Raw genomic sequence first — 20,758 nt, 5'->3', positions numbered from 1 at the left:
ATCTACTTGCATTTTTTAGGAATGTATCACCAGTGTGTTTTCTTGAATATTTATTACATACTTATTTGCATAATATGCAAATGACACTACAGAAACTAAGCTTAATATAAATCTATTCAACGTCCTTAGTGATAGCAGCATGTAAATTTCAACATTATTGAAATTTTCAAGCAGTCAATGAGAGAAAACTCACAATATCTTGACAATTTTCCATATAAGGATGCTTATTTGCATATTATGCAAATGAGGTAGATTTTTTTGCACTTTTGATTAAAAACATTAATTTAAGTTATTTATCATGAATTTTCGCTCAAATCAAATTGTTTTCGACACTTAATTTGTAATTTTTGGACTATTTTCCTTATTTTTCTAACTTTTTATGGCTAATTTGCATAATATGCAAATTTCATAAATGTCCAGTGCTTGGATTTTTTGGGACTTTTAGTATGTTGTTCAGGGAACCTTCCTGGAAAGCATTGCAGTGGAATATCCAGTGTTGCAATTAGTGGTGGGTCAAACCCTATATTGACTGGACTAATACAGACAATCATCAGAAAGAGTACTTCATGAAGCACCTTGTCAATGATTTTCACTTACAAATTTGTTCTGAGCCAATAAGATGCAAGGATTTCAGTAGCTTAAAAGTACATTTGTCAGTGAAAATCACCAACAATTGTTTCATGAAATACTCTCCTGTTTTCTTTTCTTCTTTCTTCCTCTATTGATTTACAAAATGTAATTCTCAAATGTAGAACAACATAGCTTCAGCATTTGTTGGAAAAAAAACATTTCTTTGATTAAATATGTACAAATGATCAAATTAACACCTTTTTTACAGGCCATATATTTTCACAATGTAGTGCTCCTCATTCACATAAAAAAATCCACAACAAATATATTTATTTCGTTAATCGATGTCTCTTTCCCCAAATAACCAGAATTCCTTCTATGAAGATACACATTTAAATACTTGTAACAGTATGATTTTAACCCAACTTACATACTGTATAATATTCTGAAGCACTTTTATTGCAATTCATACAATTTATATCCCAACCTACAAAGATAACTACATTGGACAACATGAGTTCCGAACTCTGCGTCACAAAAATAACTTTTTTTCCTGAAAATGAGGAAATAAAAAACATGGACAAATAACTATCACACACATTTTCCATCATATCCAAAATAATAATTTGAGGCTTGATTCAAACAATCAACTTACCGGTAATAATTTTCTGTGTAAATATTAAATATGCAAAGGAGGAATAAATTCCCAAATAATACTTATCACCTTAAATCTTGGATGTAAAGATCTTTCCTTAAATTTTAGTATAGTATATTGGTATAATTTTAAATTTTGGATAACATTTAAGACAGAGATCTCAGAAATATCTGATTGAAATTTCTCTGATTCCAAAGGGATTCATAATAGGACCACTCTAAGAGTGCAGGTTTCACAAAGCATGTTATCAAAACAAATGCACTATGAAAATTACTCTAAGCCAATCAAATGCAGCAATTTCAGAAGCTTCAAAGTTTACATCTTCATACAAGCTTTATGGGACTGGACCAAGGTTTCCATGGTCAAAGTGCTGACACAAAACCTTTTTGTTTTTCAAGTCAAGTCTGGGTAAAAAAAAATCATTATTATTTTTTCTAAATATCAATATATTACAAAACAAATTTTGCAGTTTTCATATAAACTTTTCTGTTGGGGAAAGAAAGATTGAATGTGCTTGTTTTTATCCCAAAATTGACTTACAATACACAATTGTCTGGATTTATTAGTATGTTCACTTTGTTTGGTACGATAAGTAGGCTATTGTTTGGTACGATAAGTAGGCTAACAAATGAGATGTGAAAGTCCTTTCTAATATCTTAAAACTACACATACCTGATAGGTGAAGACTAATGCTTGGCCACATAATATCTGTTCAAGGAAATCGGATAGTACCACATCCAGGTTTGATGGACATAAGGACCTTCCTTGCTTGACAGGGACATAATCATACTCAGTTGAGACTGACAAAAAAGGTTACATACACACACAAAAAGCATCGAAACCGTAGTACAATCTTTACACCGCTGAACCGTGTATAGAACAAGTGCAAACAGGGAAAAAAATATTTCAATTCCATGTTATGTCAAAAACAAACAACTACAAAAATAACTTTCATAACATACTGAAGTACAGTGTTGCCTAATTAAAGCTCTAACCTATACTGAAGCAACTCAGAGTGTTGTGGATTGATGCCACTGCCAAATGTTGCCCTCTGGAGTGCCCTTGCAGGTAGTGAGATCCTCCAGTGTACATTTTGAAAAGATTTCTGGAGCAAAGAGAAGATACATACCCAAGCATTAGAAGAATATTGACAACATTTTTAAGAAAGATGAGTGGGATAGGAGCATGCAATATTGAATTTCATGTACTGGAACTTACATCAAAAAGCTGGGATGAAGAGAATTGAGATTTCATTACTTTCATGAAAGACCCTAAATTACTTCTTCTTTCCGCTGCTTATTTGGAAAAGCATAAATTACTAATGTGTAAAGGCGTGATAAGTATTTACAGTAATTAGACAAACCAATGCGTTTCCTCTTTAAGAATTTTTAATTTTTTTTATTTCATGAGAATAAAATGAACATTTTTTTTTCAAACTTGTTAAAATGGGAGTCATACAATATAAAAAAATGTTCCTATTTGTTTATAGAAAAATTATTTAAAACCATCTTGCATAATTGCAATAAACCTTATAGTTTTAATGTTTTTCATAGGAAAGTATATTATGTAACAAAGAATACTAGAGGCAGAAATTAAAATTGGCATTGAAAACATACTAAATAAGAAGATTCATTCAGGACATATTGCCATATTATTATTTTCACTTTTTTTCTACTTTATATAAAATCAGACAATTACAAAACTTTACATTTCCTAATTTGACAAATATCTAAAGTACATATTCTTAATCTTAAGTATATAATTTTGATCGCAAAAAGGCTTCTTTCAATGCTACAGGGATTAATTCAAACTGATCATGAAAACAAATTTGTGTTTATTGCCTAAGAATAGAAAGTCACAAATTCCATAAAGAACAAAGAACATTTCTGCAAAAACAAGGCCTGCTGAAAAAAGTAATATATTACAGAAGTGGATGCATACAAGGAAAAAAAAAAGGAGAAAAATACATCCCGACACAGAATATTGTAACGTGGATTGAGGTACCTGTGTAAGCATGAAAAATGAACCATGTTCCTTTGTTGCTTATCACATGATGCGGGAAATACGCAAGCCATGACAGTGGTGGGCTCTCTCTCCATCATCTCAGGACTCAGCCGGCTTCAAGCATTTTTAATACATTTCATATTTAACGTCACCCGATGTGCCATACCTCAGCACATGGGTAACTTGGTACATGGATTTATTTCATTTAAAAAAAAATGAATATATAAAACACACAACCCTCTATACCTCTCCTATTACACATCACAGTTACGTACTTGATAAATCTAATAGACCTATCTAACAACCCAACCATAATTCATGGATATATCTTTATACTTTAGTTTCCTTACGACCAAAAAGCTTCTCCAATTGAAAAAAAATCTTGTCAGCAGACTGGATTCTTCAGGATGAAGTCTACATGTTCTTTGTATAAACAACTTACCAAAGGAACACATTGAAGGTGCATAGGAAGGTTTCAGTACATAGATATTCTATACATATTTGCAATGCCTTCAACTTGAGTTAATAGTGGAAAATAAAATATAGTTATTTGGACAACTTTATAAATGTCTATTTTTCTTCTTTTCAAATCCTAAATATCAAATTCAGTTTGAAAATAGAACAATATTCTTCGAAATATTTACATGTATATTTGTACATGACGGATCATTGGTACCATAGTCTGTTTTTAATTTTGTTATAAAAAAGTCTTACATTTTTTTTTTCCTCATATTGTGGAAATACAAATGAATGGGAGTGCAATACAATGACAAGAGGTGACATAGCATTTATACAAAAGTGACATGCCATGGAGTACTCTCCAGGAATCACATTTTATGGGATAAAAAAATGAATTTGCTTCAAAAGGATGTCCTAGAAGCAAAAAAGGTGATTAATATTACACATATATTTGACAATAGAAATAAGATGCTGTATTCTACAAAGTTCACAGGTGTTCATACTTAACTAAGGATAATATATATTAACTAATTATACCTCAACTAATTATACCTCTTTCAGATATTTTTTATTATCCGCGTTCACTTTTACTTTTCCAAGCAAAATGGTAGATTTGTTGAATTATCACTATATCTTGATTTTTTTTAACATTTCTTTTCATAAGTCACACAATGCAAAGAAGCACTGGTAAACATGCTTGAAGAATGTAAAGATTTGGGAAGGGTTAAGATTCCATTTGATATCAAAAGTCAAAATTGTAAAAATATTTTGCTGTGATGTTGCATGACTTTTTTTCTTGTGTACATTTTGAGACACAATTTGCTATGCAAAGAGATGCAGTTCTGAAGTTACAAGTAAATGTATACCTGAATGTTGGACCGAAAATTACTTATAAACATATTGTGTTCAGCCAAAATTCATACATGTAATTAATAATTGCACACTGTCGCTGACCAGTCAATACTGCAAAAGAGTAGCCGTGAAATTTCTTTTTAAAAGCAAATAAAATCAAAAGGCCCAAAACAAGAAAAAGAAATCCATAAAAAAAAGTATATTGAAGATCTAGACCCCTAATTTCCAGTTGACTTATTAAATTTTCAAGAGATCAGACACTATCATAAATTACCATTTTCTAAACTTCACGACATGATTAATTTTTAAAATATTGGTTTGGGATTCTTAAGTAAAAGAAAGCCATCTACCCTAACCAACACCCACATAATACCATTAATTTTTTTTAATGGTTTTTAGGCAGTCAGGATGCATTGCATTGTATTACAATTCAAAAATAGGAACAGGTATGAAAAATTGATAAACAATGTACAGCAGCTGCTCATTTTGTTTACCATTCATAAGACAAGAAGTGCTTGAGAAAAGAAATACATGTACTTCAGTTTTCATTTTTAACACACCATAACTGCAAACATATTTTTTTGTGTGTTACAAAAAATATAAGAATTAAAACATAAATGGAGAATTTGAAGCAGAGTAGCAACAGGCTCTAACAGAGGTTTCTATTTCATATGTATATCTTTTCATTTATGTCTTTGAACTGTAATACACAGAGCAATGCACCCTGTTTTTACTTTCATCGCATGTAAAGAGCTGCATAACTGTGCTACACCTTATGTTGTTTCACGTTCACATACCTCATATAATACGCTGATGAGAGAGGTGTGTGAGCTGTGAAAGCGAGCCTCAGAATCACGGATACAGAGGCAGTGCTGGGCCTAGTGTAAAATGGCATACTGTACCTGCGGAAACAGCACTTGTCAAAACAATTCTCACAATGGTAGAAAAAAAGACATTGGCTTGGAATTAAAAGGGAGAGTTACAGGTAAATATTCGGGAAGGTGAAGTAATGTAGTATATTTGTTACAAAAATAAATGGGGGGGGGGCTAAATTGTTAATTGAAAATCTGATACTCTTTTTATTTTCATGTTGGCTGTGGTGGTGTTAATGTGTGTGACTGGATAACTGTATGTGGTCATCTTTTCTGATTTGGGGACAATTTTCAAAAATAAAAAATTGATTCAGTATGGTAATTGAAAGTAGTGAATATATGTATCATGTTGGAGGGACAATATAACTGGACACGGGACACAAGTTATGTAGTGGGGTCAATGTATGTTATGTTGAAGGAAGTGGGGGGGGGTGGTAGTTATCGATGAGTAGATCTGTTGGGAGGTTGGGACCTTTGGTTAGAACACTCACCTGTTGAGAGTTGAGTGTCACCTTGAGTATTGGATGGTTAAAATGCTGGCATCTGGACTTGGGGTTCATCGCTTCCATTCACGCTGACCTTCTCTCCCTCACCCATCTCACTGTCATCAGTGGTAGCTTGGTCTCGGTTGACTGTATCCATACTCTCCTCTGCCTTGCTGGAATCTTCTCCAATCTTCTGGTCTATGAGCATTAAAGTAGCAAAAAGAAATTAATATGTTTAGAAATTGTTACACATGATACTCATTGGACGACAGGTGTGACTGTTTATTTAAATATTCTCAGCTTTTACAGACAATTCGACTGCTTATCCCCTTGAACAGTTATGACATGAAATAATGAAAAAAATGTGTTTCACTTGATAAAGTCTGTGATTTTGAAAATGAATTAAATATCTCACTATTTTTTTCTTTTTTATAAAACCATTTGTCAGTATGGAATGAGATGATATTATCCGGATTAAATTTGTCTTAAATCTCATCTTATATCCAATCACTAATTTTTCAAGATAAGTGATCAAAGGGCAATTTTAAAAATTCATTATAACATCACAGAGAGCACGTGTTTGTTGGCTACACAAATTTTAATTCAAATTTCCACAAATAATCAACAATAAAAAAAAATCTACGGTCAATACATGTTTGTAAGATTGCAATGTTGGATTTTACTCATTATATTTCAGATAGTTGGACCTTTACCAAATACACAGGCTTAAATACATGTACTGATTCTTAAAAATGGATTCCAAGAAGCAGAAAATATAAAAAGAGTGTTGAATAACAACTACCTTCTTGATTTTCTGCTTGATCCATATTTTCCTCATCTTTGGTATCTTTTGCAGGAGACTTGGACCTGGACCTAGACCGGTCACGACTTCCTTTCCTGAAAGATGAAAAAATTATGTTAATTTATCGTCCAAGATTCTATATTACAAGACTTTAACGAAGGTCAAGTTTACCCCCCCCATCAAGTTGCTTTGAAAAGAAGAAAAAGAAATCATGAAGTAACACTGACAATTTCATCCAAAGCAATTGCAAAATCAGATAAAAGCATTTTATAATTTAATTTCATTTCAAAGTATGACCATGTTATCAATTGTATGAGACTACATATATATTTGAAAACTAGCAGGAAGTGCATACAATTTTTGGACTAATCATGCCTCTGTTAGAAGTGGTATCCCACCTACCTACTATCACCTCTCTCTTCTGATCTACTGCTCTTCTCTCTAGAACCCCTTCTGCTATGCCTTCTATCCCTGGATCTACTCCTAGACCTATCCCTTCTCCTCTCTTTGGAACGACTCCTCCTACGATCTCTTGATCGGCTTCGATGGCGACGCTCGCTTGACCTGCTCCTTCGTCTATCACGTGTTCTATCTCGAGAGCGGCTGCGACGTCTATCACGGGATCTGCTGCGGCGACGATCACGGGACCTGCTCCTCCTCCTCCGATCACGGGATCTCGACCTTGATCGCCTCCTTGACCTTTCTCTCTCTCTCTTTTCCCTCTCCTTGCGCCTTTCTTCTCTCTCCCTTTCCCTCTCCTTTTCCCTTTCCCGTTCTCTTTTCCTTCTTTCTTCCCTCTCCTTTTCTCTTTCCTTTTCTCGCTCTTCTCTTTCTTTCCTGATTTTATCTTCCCTGTCTGTTATTTCTTTATGCCTTTTGTCCTGTGAAACACAAAAGGGAAACAAAAAATAATATTTCATTCATAAATTCAATAACATATCTGGAAAAAGAGAAGCAATATTTTAATAAAAAAATGCTGACTCCAAAGCAATTGCAAATAATTTCTGATACAAATTTCTTCTAGATGCAGTCTTGTAACATTTACAAATAGGCAATTCCATAAAATATGTACGTCCGACCCCCTATATGTGGGACCTTCATGACTTTTTTTGTCTCTTGATTTCTTGTTCTTTTGACAGTCTGTAATGTTCTGTAATTGACCATGACTTGGTCAGTTTATGAAGTGAAGTATGACTTGAGAAAAATGGGGGTCGAATGTACAAAAAGGTTGATCATTTTATGGAATTGCCCAAATGTATGTATTACAATTGGAATCAATTCAATTAAATTCAAAACATTTTATTAGATTAGCCTCTAGTTCAGGGAGTTTCAAAAGTATAATGAACCCTGTCGCATTCATTTTTTTTACAAGTCAAACAAATAATATATTTTATCACTTACATGCCATAACTGCAAATTGGCATCAGTAATATTCTTCTTTCGTTTAAAAAAATTCCTTTTGAATTTATGTAAACATCGATGAAGTTCTTAACTTCATGAATTCAGGCCATACAGAGTAGAATTAATTACCCTTATTTCTTCAATAGTGAGTTTGATCTTGGCAAATCCCATGTGTTGTTTGCCCATTAGATGATCATCTACTCTTGTCTGTGAGTCACCTACAATGAGGAATGCTCCACAAACCTCACACACTTCCATCTGCTTCTCCTGGGAAAGAATGGTGTCCAATACTTCCTCTGATGCCTGGTAATATCAAGTACAGAAAGAACTTGAAGGGTATTCTTGACAAACTTTTTAATGGGAGTGGTAACATTATTGGGAATCCAATCATTGCACCATGAAAATTTCATTTGACTTTTAGTTTCACATTCACTACTTTTTAAATTCACATTTCAAAGGATCTAGTGGAACTATGACAACAATTTTCCTTATTGGTTATATTCTATAAGTCATCAGACCTTTTCCCTGCACAATGTCAGTGATGTCAGTACTATTATTGCTTTTTCATGGGCACCTGGGCCATATGTGAATTCGTAAACAAAAAAGTAACCACAAATTATTGGTAAATAATAATAATAATAGCCAATTTTTATAAAGCGCTTTTCCCAGAATGACCCAAAGCGCGTTACAGCATATTATAACCCCGTTCATTGGATTCATTTCAATCAAGCACGAAAAGTACACAATGTCCACTCCTTGCATTCGTCGCAGCCACATTATGGCGCTGGCAAAATCAAACATACAATATCTTTCGCATCCTACCGGGTACCCATTTAGCACCTGGGTTGAGAGTAGCAAAGTGTGGATTAACGCCTTGCCAAAAGGACGCTAGACCTCGGTGGGATTCGAACACACGACCCTTGGGTAAACCCAATGCTCATGACTTATCTAATTGTTCACTGGCAAGAAGCGAAAAATCTAACCAAACAGATGCCTTCTACCAAATGGCTCACCTTACATCAATGCCTCTTAGTCTCACTTTCATTAATACTTACAGCTTGCAGCTCTGCCCTCTCCATGGTGAGTTTATCACAAAGCTTCATGATGCTTTGGGCTTCATCCACCCTTCCTTCACAGCCTAAGGATTCCACCTGCTCTAGGAGTGAGGTGATGCGTTCTGATAAGATCTTAATCTGCTCTTCATCAGGACCTCTATTAGGAGCTGTCAGCTGCACATGACACAAAATGGAAAGGTTGCTTTCATGACAACAAGGACATAATTTCAATTCAATTCAATATTGATTTCTTCCTTGATTTTATTACCCTTAACAAGCTGGAGAAATTGCAGCATGTGTGTACTATGCAGGGGCAAACTGGTGACTTTGCAAAGCCAAGATGTAAAAAAAAAGACAAACTATAGGGCTGCATATTGCACAAATGCGTTTAGCAGGAATTATATATTGATATATTGTCTCCTATTGTCTCCTATCAATAAAAGACACACATCCTCAATGTCTGCCACTTGAATGGCATAAAAATATCTCGACAATGTACCCTGAAAGGGGGGGGGGGAGAAGGTAAGAAATGGTTCGCGTTGAAAGTATTATGACCCTTTCTCAATTCTTTCGTTATACACAAGTTGAATAGTGAATGACTGCGATTTGGGCTGGGTATAAGTGATATGATTGAACTTTGAGCTAGTATTTATGTCTGAAACACAAAAGAGGTCCACTTGTTTACAATTACTACCGAATGTAATACATTGCCTCCCAATATCATCCATTATCATCATACCATGCAGCCTTTAATAATAGAAAAAGAAAAATCAAAGTATTTTCAAGAAGAAACTTACAAGTCATTAGACATACTGCTCCTGGAAAAAACAAACATAAAATTTGCAAAAATATCCTGACCAGTATCAATCTTGGAATATACATTCAGCCCTTGATTATAATTAGTTTTAAGTAAAGAGAGATGAGACAGATGTTTACATTTGCTCTGTTGCTGTTAAGTGCCAGTCTGGAATGGCCTCTTTTGATTCTCTTCTCGACGTCATTCATGATCTGCTGGAGATACTGTAAGAAATCCTCCTCATAATTCATCCGCTTGAAACGACTACTCTCCTTGTAACTGCGGAATAAAAGATATGAAATAAATGTCAGCTTATCTGGAAGAAAGTAGGTACAGATAACATGAGGGAGGGGGAAACTGCTTATAAAGTTACAATGACATAAATCTAGAAGTCAAATAAATGACGGTATCTCAAGTTGAAATTTAATTTTTGTTCATTACAATACTTATTGTGAGCAAGTGTTTTGATAAAAAGTTTAAAAACCTTATACAAGAGAACAATACCATAGGTGTCACTTATTTGGCTTTACACAGAATCATTTGACAAACACACATACATTAATACTTGTTGGTTATTTTATTTGATTCTGTAGTGAAGGGAGTTTACTGTCATGTGTTGGTAAAGATAATTTCAACATTTAAGAAAGGAATCTAAGAAATGTGAATTTACCAGTGGTCAACAAAAAAAAAATGATGAGGACTTCACTATATTCATGAAATTGAAAAGGATTTATTCACTAAACAAAAACAAATATGAATTAAAAATGAGCCAATTTAACAACCCGATAACTGATAATTCAACTGGAAATACCTAAAAGAAAAGATAGAAATAATTTGAATGCCCCTATCAAAATCCTGACATAAACTGCTTTAGAAATAGAATGCTAAAAATCTGCTAAAAAATACTACACTTACTCTTTCTTCAGATGATCATCATGTATTTTCTCACACTGACCTAAAATTAAAGAATACAAAAAAAATCTCAATATGTCTTTTTCATATCAAAACAAAATATTGACTATTTTCTATTAAATTTGGGGCTACTCCAAAACAAAGAAGGCAGATGATAGCTTAGTTGGTATAACAGTAGTTTTGTAGCTTATAGCTCTCAACATACATGTACATGTATCATAAATTCCATATAATGCACTTTTGTCAGAACACTGAACATGTGCATTTAAAACATCACCAGACAGATTTCATACATGCTTCTTTGTTTGTCTTTACCATTTGATTTACAAAGGCTGATTTCTTGACTTTGTATTAAATGAGGAGCTGCCAGCATGTGACATCACTAAATAAAAACTAAAAATCAGTTCTGCATACTTTAAGGGATCACAACACCTTATCTAATTTTCCTGTGTTTAATCAAATATAAATGAATTGACATAAAAGGTTGCTTTATTAGGAAGACAAACAGCTATTGGTCCACTAACGGGCATTTACGCTTACTTCTTCCACAGTCCCATTATTATCAAAGCCAAGAATGAACTCTAAAATAGTGGTGGGGAAGAAACTTTTTAAAAATAGTTTTCACAAGGCCTATGGCTATCTCTGTAACATAAAGCCCTGCCTCTGCAATCATATCCCATCTCTGTAATATGAAACCCTGCCGATGTTGGAAAACCTTATCATGATGAATGATGATGAAATTTTTGTGTGTGTGTTTTTGTTTTTTTTTGGGGGGGGGGGTACTTTGATAAAACAAAAAGAAACTAACAGGGGCATAATAATTATCTGGGATATTGACTGGATTATGTTCAATTCTGAAAAAAGAAAAGAAATGCTTAACTCACCTAAATCAGATCTTGTGTTCACAAAAAGCTCATTTGGACAGAAATCCACCAGATAGTGTTTACAAACCTGGTAGGAAAAGAAAAAGGTGAGATTAATTCATAATTGGTGTTTGTCTAATGTTTACATGCAGTGTTTAGTATGGGGTTGAGATGAAATGAAATCTTGGTTACACAGTCAGATAGGTAATTCTTAAAGGACAAGTCCACCCCAACAAAAAGTTGATTTGAATAAAAAGAGGAAAATCCAACAAGCATAGCAATAAAAATTTCATCAAAATCAGATGTAAAATAAAAAGTTATGACATTTTTAAGTTTTGCTTAATTTCACAAAAGAGTTATATTCACATCCTGGTCTGTATGCAAATGAGGGGACTGATAACATCACTCACTATTCCTTTTGTATTTTATTATATGAAATCTTCAAATTTTCTTCCCGTTGTACTGTGAAAAAAGCTTTATTCCTCCCTGAACATGAGTACCATTTACTTTAACATTTTCTGGTTCAGTCAAGTTGGTTTTTATTGTCAGATCTGTAAAAATTGAAATATTGTATTTAATTCAAACAATAAAAAACAAAAGCAATAGTGAAAGAACATTATATACTCTCTCATTTGCATGTCACTGTGTTGTGCATATAACTGTTTTGTAGAAAATAAGCGAAACTTTAAATTGTTGTAACTTTCTGATTTTACATCCGATTTTGACATAATTTCAGTGTTATGCTTGTCTGATTTTTCTCCATTGATCAAAATCAATATTTTTCTAGGTTGACTTTTATCAATTTTCATTATTCATAAAAATGACAATTCCTACTTCATTATCTATCTAAAAAATAATTAAAATGCACCTTTTTTGTGTTTTAGAGAAAAAAATAAAAGCAAATAGGTGAAGTTTAAACAATAGCAACCAACAAGTTGCATTTTTAAAAGTTGTGATCTTGATATACTAAAATTAAATACGTTATGATAAATAATTAGTAGTATACTAACTAATCATGTATCAAATTTCAGTATTTGTGAAATAATATTTCTCTATAAATTGTTCTTCAAAACGGCATCACTGATCGGACGGCATCACTGATCGGATGTATGTCATAACGAAGCGATTAAAGGGTCAGGTCAGGGATCTACAGGAGATCGGTCTGGTAAGAAACGTCTCATTTTACCATTTATAGTGAAATAATCTTTATCCCTTTTAACACATTAGGCGCATGAAGGTTCATACATGTAGATAAATAAAATTCACCCCTACAAGCCTGCACCCCTACAAACCGATTTCACCCTCTAATGGATTTCCAAGGGAAATCCATCTTTGTGTACATGTACATACTCTTATACATAAATGGCCGGCAGTTCAAGACTCCATGATGAAAAAGTAGATGTCAAAACCCCGGTGGGGTCACTCACCCACAGAGGGGACGCGTATGACCGTTACCACAAATGCAAGTAACCCCCTATTGCAGTCAATTTCAAGGACATTTTGTGAAATTTACCCCCCTATTTTCATGCAAAACAAGGACAAAATTGCGGTAAAATGGTACCTTGAAACACCCCTAATTATAAGATTGTAAGGACACTTTTGCCCATTTCGCAAACTTACCCCTATTTACCGTATTTCAAGGACAGGGCATTTATACCCTTTCCTCATTAGAGGAAATTGCAACACAGGAATCAGAGTGCTCATTCCTTATAGATGACCAAGAGCCATGTCATACTGATACAATAATCCAAAAGAACTTTTATTTTTCTTGAAAATGAAGAAAAGTAGACTTCTTTGTAAAAATAAATGTAGAGTTGTCCACATAAAGAGCATTATAAATTAGAAGGAGCATTTTGTTATAATGAGGTCTTTGTAACCAGAAAATTACCTCTTTATAACGAAACCTTGTTCTCCATTTTGTTCTAATAATGATGACATTGATATGAGCGCGCCCTTCGCGGCGGGTGCATCGGCGACTCGGCGACGGATTTTACTTCCCGACTTCCCGTGATCGTGTTTGTCCTCTTTTTCCTGACCCCTATTTCCATCAGATCGAGGACGGTAAGCACCTGGTGAGCACCCCTATTTTCACTACTTCGAGGAGTGTTCTGTCCGCGGACGTTCCATGAAATTGACCCCTTTTCCCGCGATTTTGGTAACGGTCATGCGGTCCCCAAGTCATATTGAGTGACCCCACCAGAGTCAAAACATTAAAAAAAACATCATCATGGAGTCCTCAAGACTAAGAGGCACCGGTCCAAAAAGTGGGATTGTCCCAGAAAACAAGGATATCCTCATAAACCAAATAAGTCATGTATTGACTAAACATCAACAAAACATTGATAACCTCATTGGACTCTTTCAAATCCAAACTCACTCAAAAACCTAGCAAGTGACCTGCTTACTTGGTGATCTCACACACATCAATAAAGTTGGCGGAGAACAGCAAGTCTGCAGATGCCGACCTAACCCAAGACAAGACAAGATTGATAAATTGAGATTGTCCTTGTTTTGGGGGAGTTTTTCTTCTCTTACCCCTGCGGGACATAGACAGCAATTACGGGAATGGAGTGTTAAAAAAAGATTCAGTTATTTCGATACCCCCAGTTCACTGTCTAGTTTTTACGACTTGCCGTTTGCTGACCGGAGCCTCTGCTCTATGTCTAGGCTCTACTTACCTCAAGCAAAGTTCGAGCAGGCTCCACTCCACTTCACTACCACTAGTACACTACACTCCGCCTACCCGAACTTTGGGACAGTGAACTCAGACATTCCAAGTCACAAAGGTGGGATGGAAATCATGTTTGTTGTAAAAATTAAAGAAATATAATATAACGAGAAAGATTAACAACTTGTCTTAATATCTTACTCTTCACCCGTATTTCACTCCGTGTCCATCCTCCGGTTTATAGCCTCAAAATTGGTGATTTTTGGGCCAGTATCTTTTTCCTCCACACGTACTATTCACGGCTGATTTCAAAACATTGCATGCGATCGCTATCGGTCGCACTCGCAGGTCTCATCAAATCAACATGAACATGCGATGTTTTTAAATCAGCCGTGAATATTACGTCTGCGAGTGCAAGACTCTCATCAATGCCATGGACATGATGGAACTGGAACAAGTGGAGACATTGTCAATGAATTAGTGCTGGAGAAATTTGCACGAAGTCAGCCAATGCGAAACTGCATTAGCGCTGTAATGGTTGTTCACCATGTTCTCGATATTCTTCAGCTCCGATCGAGGCCGAGCCCCGCCGCTTTCGGCGGAAATCCCCCTAGCCACATGGTGACTCGGCCTCGATCTAACGACAACGTACTTTTTAGTTAGAACAATTCGACGCAACAACATGATCATGAGTCAGTCAGTCTGCGCATTCAGTTTTCAGTCACTCACTCATCAACACAAAACACTTCAATGTACATATAAAATAAAATAATTAATTTAAAACGATCACAACACTATATTCTGAGAGACAATTACCTCCGGATCACTCCATCGTATGCCAGAAGACTTTTCATCAGGGGCATTATTTCGATTTTTGCCCATCAACTCATCAAGTAGTGCAGCCGCGGCGGACGCCATCTTGCTTAATATCGGTTACCGGTATCGCGATCATTTTGCAATCGGCATGGATTTGGTGGACGTCGACGGACGGGACGATTGTTTTCACCCGGGTGGAGGGGGGGGGGGGTTCAAAACTAAGCACACTGGTTGACAATGGGTGATTTCAAGTCCGGTGTTGGCGGGGGTGTTGGCAATATGGTGTTGGTGTTAGTGTTGAAATTTGGATTGATTCCTCAGGCTCCAAAATCTATTCTGAGTTTGTAAAACTGATCCAGATCACATCATTGACATCTCAAAAACTATAGTGAGTGACTTTTCGGGACCATCTTCATTTTATTTATGTTTGGTGTTATAACGTTAATCATGTAAAAATTGACTAACACCAACACCAATTGGTCAACACTGAACTTGAAATCACCCAATGAAGCTAATAAAAGCACATTCCAGCTAATTATACTAGTGATAATGATGATGATGGTGATGATTATGATGGTGATCAATGATGATATGATGACGAAGAAGCATGATTATGATGACTATTAATTGTGATAATAATGATGGTGATATAATGATACTTCAGTTCAGTTTATTTGTTCAGTGTTATCTCTGCAAAATAATGAGTACAACTAGGTAGCCCCCCCCCCCTGTAGGTTAAAAAAATCAACAAAAATATCAAAATCACTGCCTTAACACAGATGGTTAAGAAATGAAATAGACATATAAAGCCAAATAACCTTGCAAGCTAGCTATAACTATCTCCTAAAATATGTGATTGTGATATGGAACCAAGTGTATATAATCAAAGCAACTGGATATATTGACATGAGTGACAAAAATAATTAAGGGGTGAAAAGGAAGAAAGTGCAATAGATGTACAGGCCTATCAACAATTAGGTAACAAATAGTACTATATGCTTCACATATTTGTAAATAAAGCTTTGTAACAACAACAATAATAATCACATTATGAGAAGAAAAAGAAGACAAAAAAGAATGAGAAGAAAAATATGTAATGATCATCATTTTTACCAAACTGACATGTTTTTTTTTTTTTTTTTGGTGCCCAATGTTTTGAAATTACACTTTTGAAAGGTTTCCATATCTAATGGTACATATATCTTTCATTCTATACTCATTTCTGTTGAATTCTGGTTTGCGGCAACCCCTACAGCCTGCTCATTAAAAGCTTCTCTATTCTGGCGGGTCTTTCGGCTTGCTGGTGGGCATAAATGCCAAACCGAACCCAAGACTCACATGTTTCAAGGGACAGATGTGTACACTCCAGAAGAATCCACCATTATCATTTCTTTCAAACTTTCACCATTCTGTTTTACTCATGTTCCTCCTCTTTCACACAGCATTATATGACCAAGGTATGAGGAACAACTGTCTGCAACTATATGGTCACTAGTGATGTCACAAAATAAACTTTGAAATAAAAATGGAGGAGTAATGGGGCATTAATTTCTGAGTGAAGATAAACACACAACCATATCTCTCTAACTTCTAATATCATAATTTGTGTTCAACACTGTAATTTTTCAGTTACAGCATGTTTTTCTTATGGTTTATGTCTTTGAAGGTTAATCCAAGGGTAGACCAAAGGCTTGTTTATTTTGTGACATCACAAAATATTTTTTTCTCTGAAGGTTTGTTATTTGAAAATAAATGAAATAAGGTCCATTATTCTGAAGATTTGATAGTCTGAAAAAAATAAGGCTAAAACTATTATATATCTCATTACTTATTTTATTTACGGTATAAACCTTATTTCGTTTTTGGACTATTGAATGTTCAAACGGAACCTTATTATTTCATTATCGAATATGAGGAACCATCTGAATAATCCCATAAATGTTTTAACAAACCCCTTTCATGTTTGGACTACCTAACATTTTGGTATATACAATTTGCATTTTTTTGAAAGATGAATCTTAGGAATAACAAGCATAATCATATTTTACGTTTGCAAGAAAATGATAGCTGCTGTACCAATCAATTGAAGTCTGATCCATAAAACAAAATTTATTGATATGATTTCATTTCAGTATACTTATTTTATACATAAAGTTTACAATTCACATAACTTTCAAAATTGAGCAGTCTCAGTGCACAATAACTTCAAGAGAACATACTTTAAATCAAGGTGATATATTTTACCATAATTATAATAAGTTCTGACATATAAGTTAACATGCAAGCCATTCAGAGGTGGATCTAGCCAGATTAAACCATTTTGGAAGGCTATGGTTGGTTCGTCCAAAGTATTGTTTTTAATCCAGCGAGATCCGCCACTGAGCTAATTGGCAATACATGCACCAATTATATACATGAAATAATAAAAACTTGCAGTCAAGTGCTTGGGTGATCATTTAGGTTGAATACATGCCATGATAATATCCAAAACTGGAGTGTATGTTTACTGATTATTTCTAATCCAGATTCATCATTAGGCCTAATTGAAAACCAAAGATTTTTTTTACCAAGAAAAACACCTTAATACATGAGATTTTGCTCTTACTACAAATTGTCTTATAATGTTTGACTTCAGTTGGATTTTAATATAATTTAAGACTCCATCTGAATCCCAAAACAAAACTTATCTTTCCAATAGTGTGTATCAATATAGTTGTATTTTTCTTTATCTTTTACTCTGCTTACCCAAAGAGCTTCATTTACCATTTGAGTTCAAACATGAATAATAACATACAAATCACATTTGTATCATCATTTCACTTATGTAACAAAATATCAATACTCTTTTTCCTTTTAATAAACAAAGCTTCCGTAAGTCTACAATTTTTGTATTCCCAAGTACACTTTCATATAAATCTTTGATAAACATTACATTTCATACATATATACACGAATATAGAAATAAACAAAATAATGTACTGGCAAGATCAGGAGAAGCACAGATTAAAAAGCACAGTTTGCTACATAATTCAAAAAATGAAGAAAATTGAGTTGGGAAGCAAAATATCTAAACATGAACTTTATCTCCAAATGTAATTCGATTTGTACATTTTTTTCTAATGTTTTTTTTTGTGTGTGTGCATATTCCATGGAATTCATTAAGTACACAAAAATAATTGAAATGCAAAGGATGGATTACAGCAGGCTATTGCTACTTCAAAAGAAATATATTAAATTTGAGATACACTGAATACATTTAGCGATAAAGTAAAACTTGAAAAGAGATGAAAGGTATACTGAGTTGACTAAAAAAATTGAGTAAAAATAGAAAGGGAGAAAAATGTGTTGAGGAAAAAAAATTATAAGGGCAAGTAGCAGATTTTCCTTGTCATATGATAGACATGGTGTCAGAAGTGGATCTAGTTTGGAATGTTGATAGGATAGCTATGAGAGGGAATTGTCAAGTGTCCAGTGATTTATTTCTACAGCCTTTTGGATTCCAGACTTTTGCTTTTAATTTGTATTAAATCATAACTTTTGATAAAATAACATGATCACAATGATGTCTGAATTTAACTAGAAATTGAATGGGCTGTGATAGACAGAAAATGTATTCTCAAATTTACTTTGATATTCATGAGCCAACTGCTCATTTGGTAAAAAGTGGATGGATGAAGCTGTTTGGACGGATATTCACTGAGAAGAAAAGAACTCTGGATGGAATCATCTGAATACATAATGCTGGAATAAGAGGTTGAACTCACATAGTCAATCTGCTACTACTTTAACAATTATGAACCAAACATCCATATCAAACAATAAAATCTTACATGAAAGTAACAAATTATTATTTGCAGTGGTGCTCAAAAGTTATTGAACTTCAACTGTATACATAAAAAGTGTTCAAGTTCTGACATGTTACATATATTTCTAATTGGGAAGTCAGGTGATAAAATATTACATTTAATGAGGTCTGTTTCTCTGGGCTCGCTGAACATTGTAGTGTTATTGTCTACATTCAACACTCAGAATGAAGGCATATATTTTATAGTGGGATTCACTAACTTTCTATCACCACTGAATGTATATGGATCACTGTACTGTTTGTTCGAAAAAAAAAGGTTTGAAAAAGAATAAAAGCTAATGTAATAAATCAAACTGACCTGTAAATGAGAGAAAAAAAGGTATTCAGCTTTTCAAAGATACCTTGCTTGTACCGTTGATGGATGAAAATATCTGTTTAAAAGCTTCATTGTTGATGCCACTTTGACTGAATAAACTAATATAGAAGACAGGTACAAATTCAAATTTCAAAAATATATACTAGCAAACAAATGAAAGGCTAAGACAACTTTCACTTATGCCTGAGGCTTTTTTATTTCTATGTCATTAAACATTGCTATGTTATTAGCAACTTCATTGTCCTTCGTAAATCTATTGCTGAAAATACTGCCATCCCACTTTGTCCCTTTTACCATAATCACACCCTGAACTGAATCTACATGCATACCCTATGTTCTATTTCCAGATTAATGTTTTCAATCATGTATGGAATCAAAGATACAATTAAAGTAAAGGGATTACTGAATAGCCAAAGAAATATATTTTTATTTCCAGGTAAATTTGCATTGTTCCCAGTATATCAATTAAGCTTTGAATATCAACCCTCTTATTCTAAATATGCTTCAGGGCACAATTTGGGATTGATCATCATGATAATGTTGATATCTTTGCTAACATCATCACTGAGGTATAGAAGTGCTTGCTGACCAACTTAAGCCATTCTGCTAATGATCCAACAATCTTTCTTTTCTAACATGGGGATGAGTTCAGAGTGGCCTTCGGATCTATTAGAGAGGACTTAGTCTTGTTGGTTTCCTGTATCCTAGTCTAGGTCTTCTTGCACCGTAAGACCTATCTGGCCTTTAGGTATAGAAGAGAGTACCTAGCAGTTGTCCCATATCCTAGTCTAGGTCTTCTTGCACCGTAAGACCTATCTGGCCTTTGGGTCTAGAAGAGAGTACCTAGTAGTTGTCCCATATCCTAGTCTAGGTCATCTTTCACCATAAGAACTATTTAGTCCTTTGATCTAGCAGAGAGGACTTGGTACATGTAAGTGTCCAATATCATAGTCTGTAGGTAGTCTTCCTCTATGAGACACATTTGACAGTTATTATCCTAGTCGAGAGGAATTCAAGGTGCCCCATAGCGTAGTCTAGGACTCCTTCCTCCATAGGATCTAACTGGCCTTTTGGTCGGGTAAAGAGGACTCGGTCTTGTAGGGGTCCCTATCCTAGTCTAGGTCTTCTTCCACGATAAGACATATCTGGCCTTTCGATCTAGTAGAGGGGACTCAGTCTTGTAGGTGTCCCATATCCTAGTCTAGGTCTTCTTCCTCCATAGGACCTATCTGTGTATGCATCAGTATAGTCCTGTAACATGGGGAGATAGCAAGGAAGAGAAAATAACAAATAATTTTATTTATTATTCTATCTTATCTATTTAAGCTACCAAGCATAGATAAGTTGGCCTACATTGACAAGCATTA

General features: G+C 34.5%; 2 protein-coding genes across 2 annotated transcripts in view; both read right to left on the bottom strand.

Annotated features, from left to right (window-relative positions):
• Nucleotides 1-1,479: 1,479 nt before the first annotated feature.
• On the bottom strand, nucleotides 1,480-15,335 carry LOC121423279 (luc7-like protein 3). The gene is made up of 10 exons (XM_041618612.1): nucleotides 15,211-15,335; nucleotides 11,748-11,814; nucleotides 10,867-10,906; nucleotides 10,092-10,230; nucleotides 9,156-9,329; nucleotides 8,230-8,403; nucleotides 7,102-7,580; nucleotides 6,700-6,794; nucleotides 5,904-6,095; nucleotides 1,480-2,330 (listed from the first exon to the last, which is right to left on the bottom strand). Exons 1-9 carry the CDS (start codon nucleotides 15,310-15,312, stop codon nucleotides 5,941-5,943), a joined length of 1,425 nt encoding a protein of 474 aa, XP_041474546.1. The 5' UTR covers nucleotides 15,313-15,335; the 3' UTR covers nucleotides 1,480-2,330; nucleotides 5,904-5,940.
• Nucleotides 15,336-17,671: 2,336 nt separating this feature from the next.
• The window catches only part of LOC121422406 (coiled-coil domain-containing protein 33-like), a 30,871-nt gene continuing 27,784 nt past the window's right edge, over nucleotides 17,672-20,758 (bottom strand). Inside the window, exon 21 of the mRNA XM_041617421.1 lies at nucleotides 17,672-20,642. Coding sequence (XP_041473355.1) covers nucleotides 20,550-20,642 — 93 coding nt within the window. The 3' untranslated portion in view covers nucleotides 17,672-20,549. The remainder of the gene's footprint in view (nucleotides 20,643-20,758) is intronic.

The sequence above is a fragment of the Lytechinus variegatus genome, chromosome 10, assembly GCF_018143015.1.
Source record: "Lytechinus variegatus isolate NC3 chromosome 10, Lvar_3.0, whole genome shotgun sequence".
Taxonomy (NCBI): Eukaryota; Metazoa; Echinodermata; class Echinoidea; order Temnopleuroida; family Toxopneustidae; genus Lytechinus; species Lytechinus variegatus.
This window is presented reverse-complemented; position numbering and strand designations above follow the sequence as displayed.

What these genes read in the sequence shown, in the direction of transcription:
- LOC121423279 (XM_041618612.1), bottom strand. Translation starts at nt 15,312, where the DNA reads ATGGCGTCCGCCGCGGCTGCACTACTTGATGAGTTGATGGGCAAAAAT. An exon ending in TACGATGGAGTGATCCGGAG is followed by an intron (nt 11,815 to 15,210) that starts GTAATTGTCTCT and finishes TTTTCCTACCAG; the next exon opens with GTTTGTAAACACTATCTGGT. An exon ending in GATGATCATCTGAAGAAAGA is followed by an intron (nt 10,231 to 10,866) that starts GTAAGTGTAGTA and finishes TTTATTCCGCAG; the next exon opens with TTACAAGGAGAGTAGTCGTT.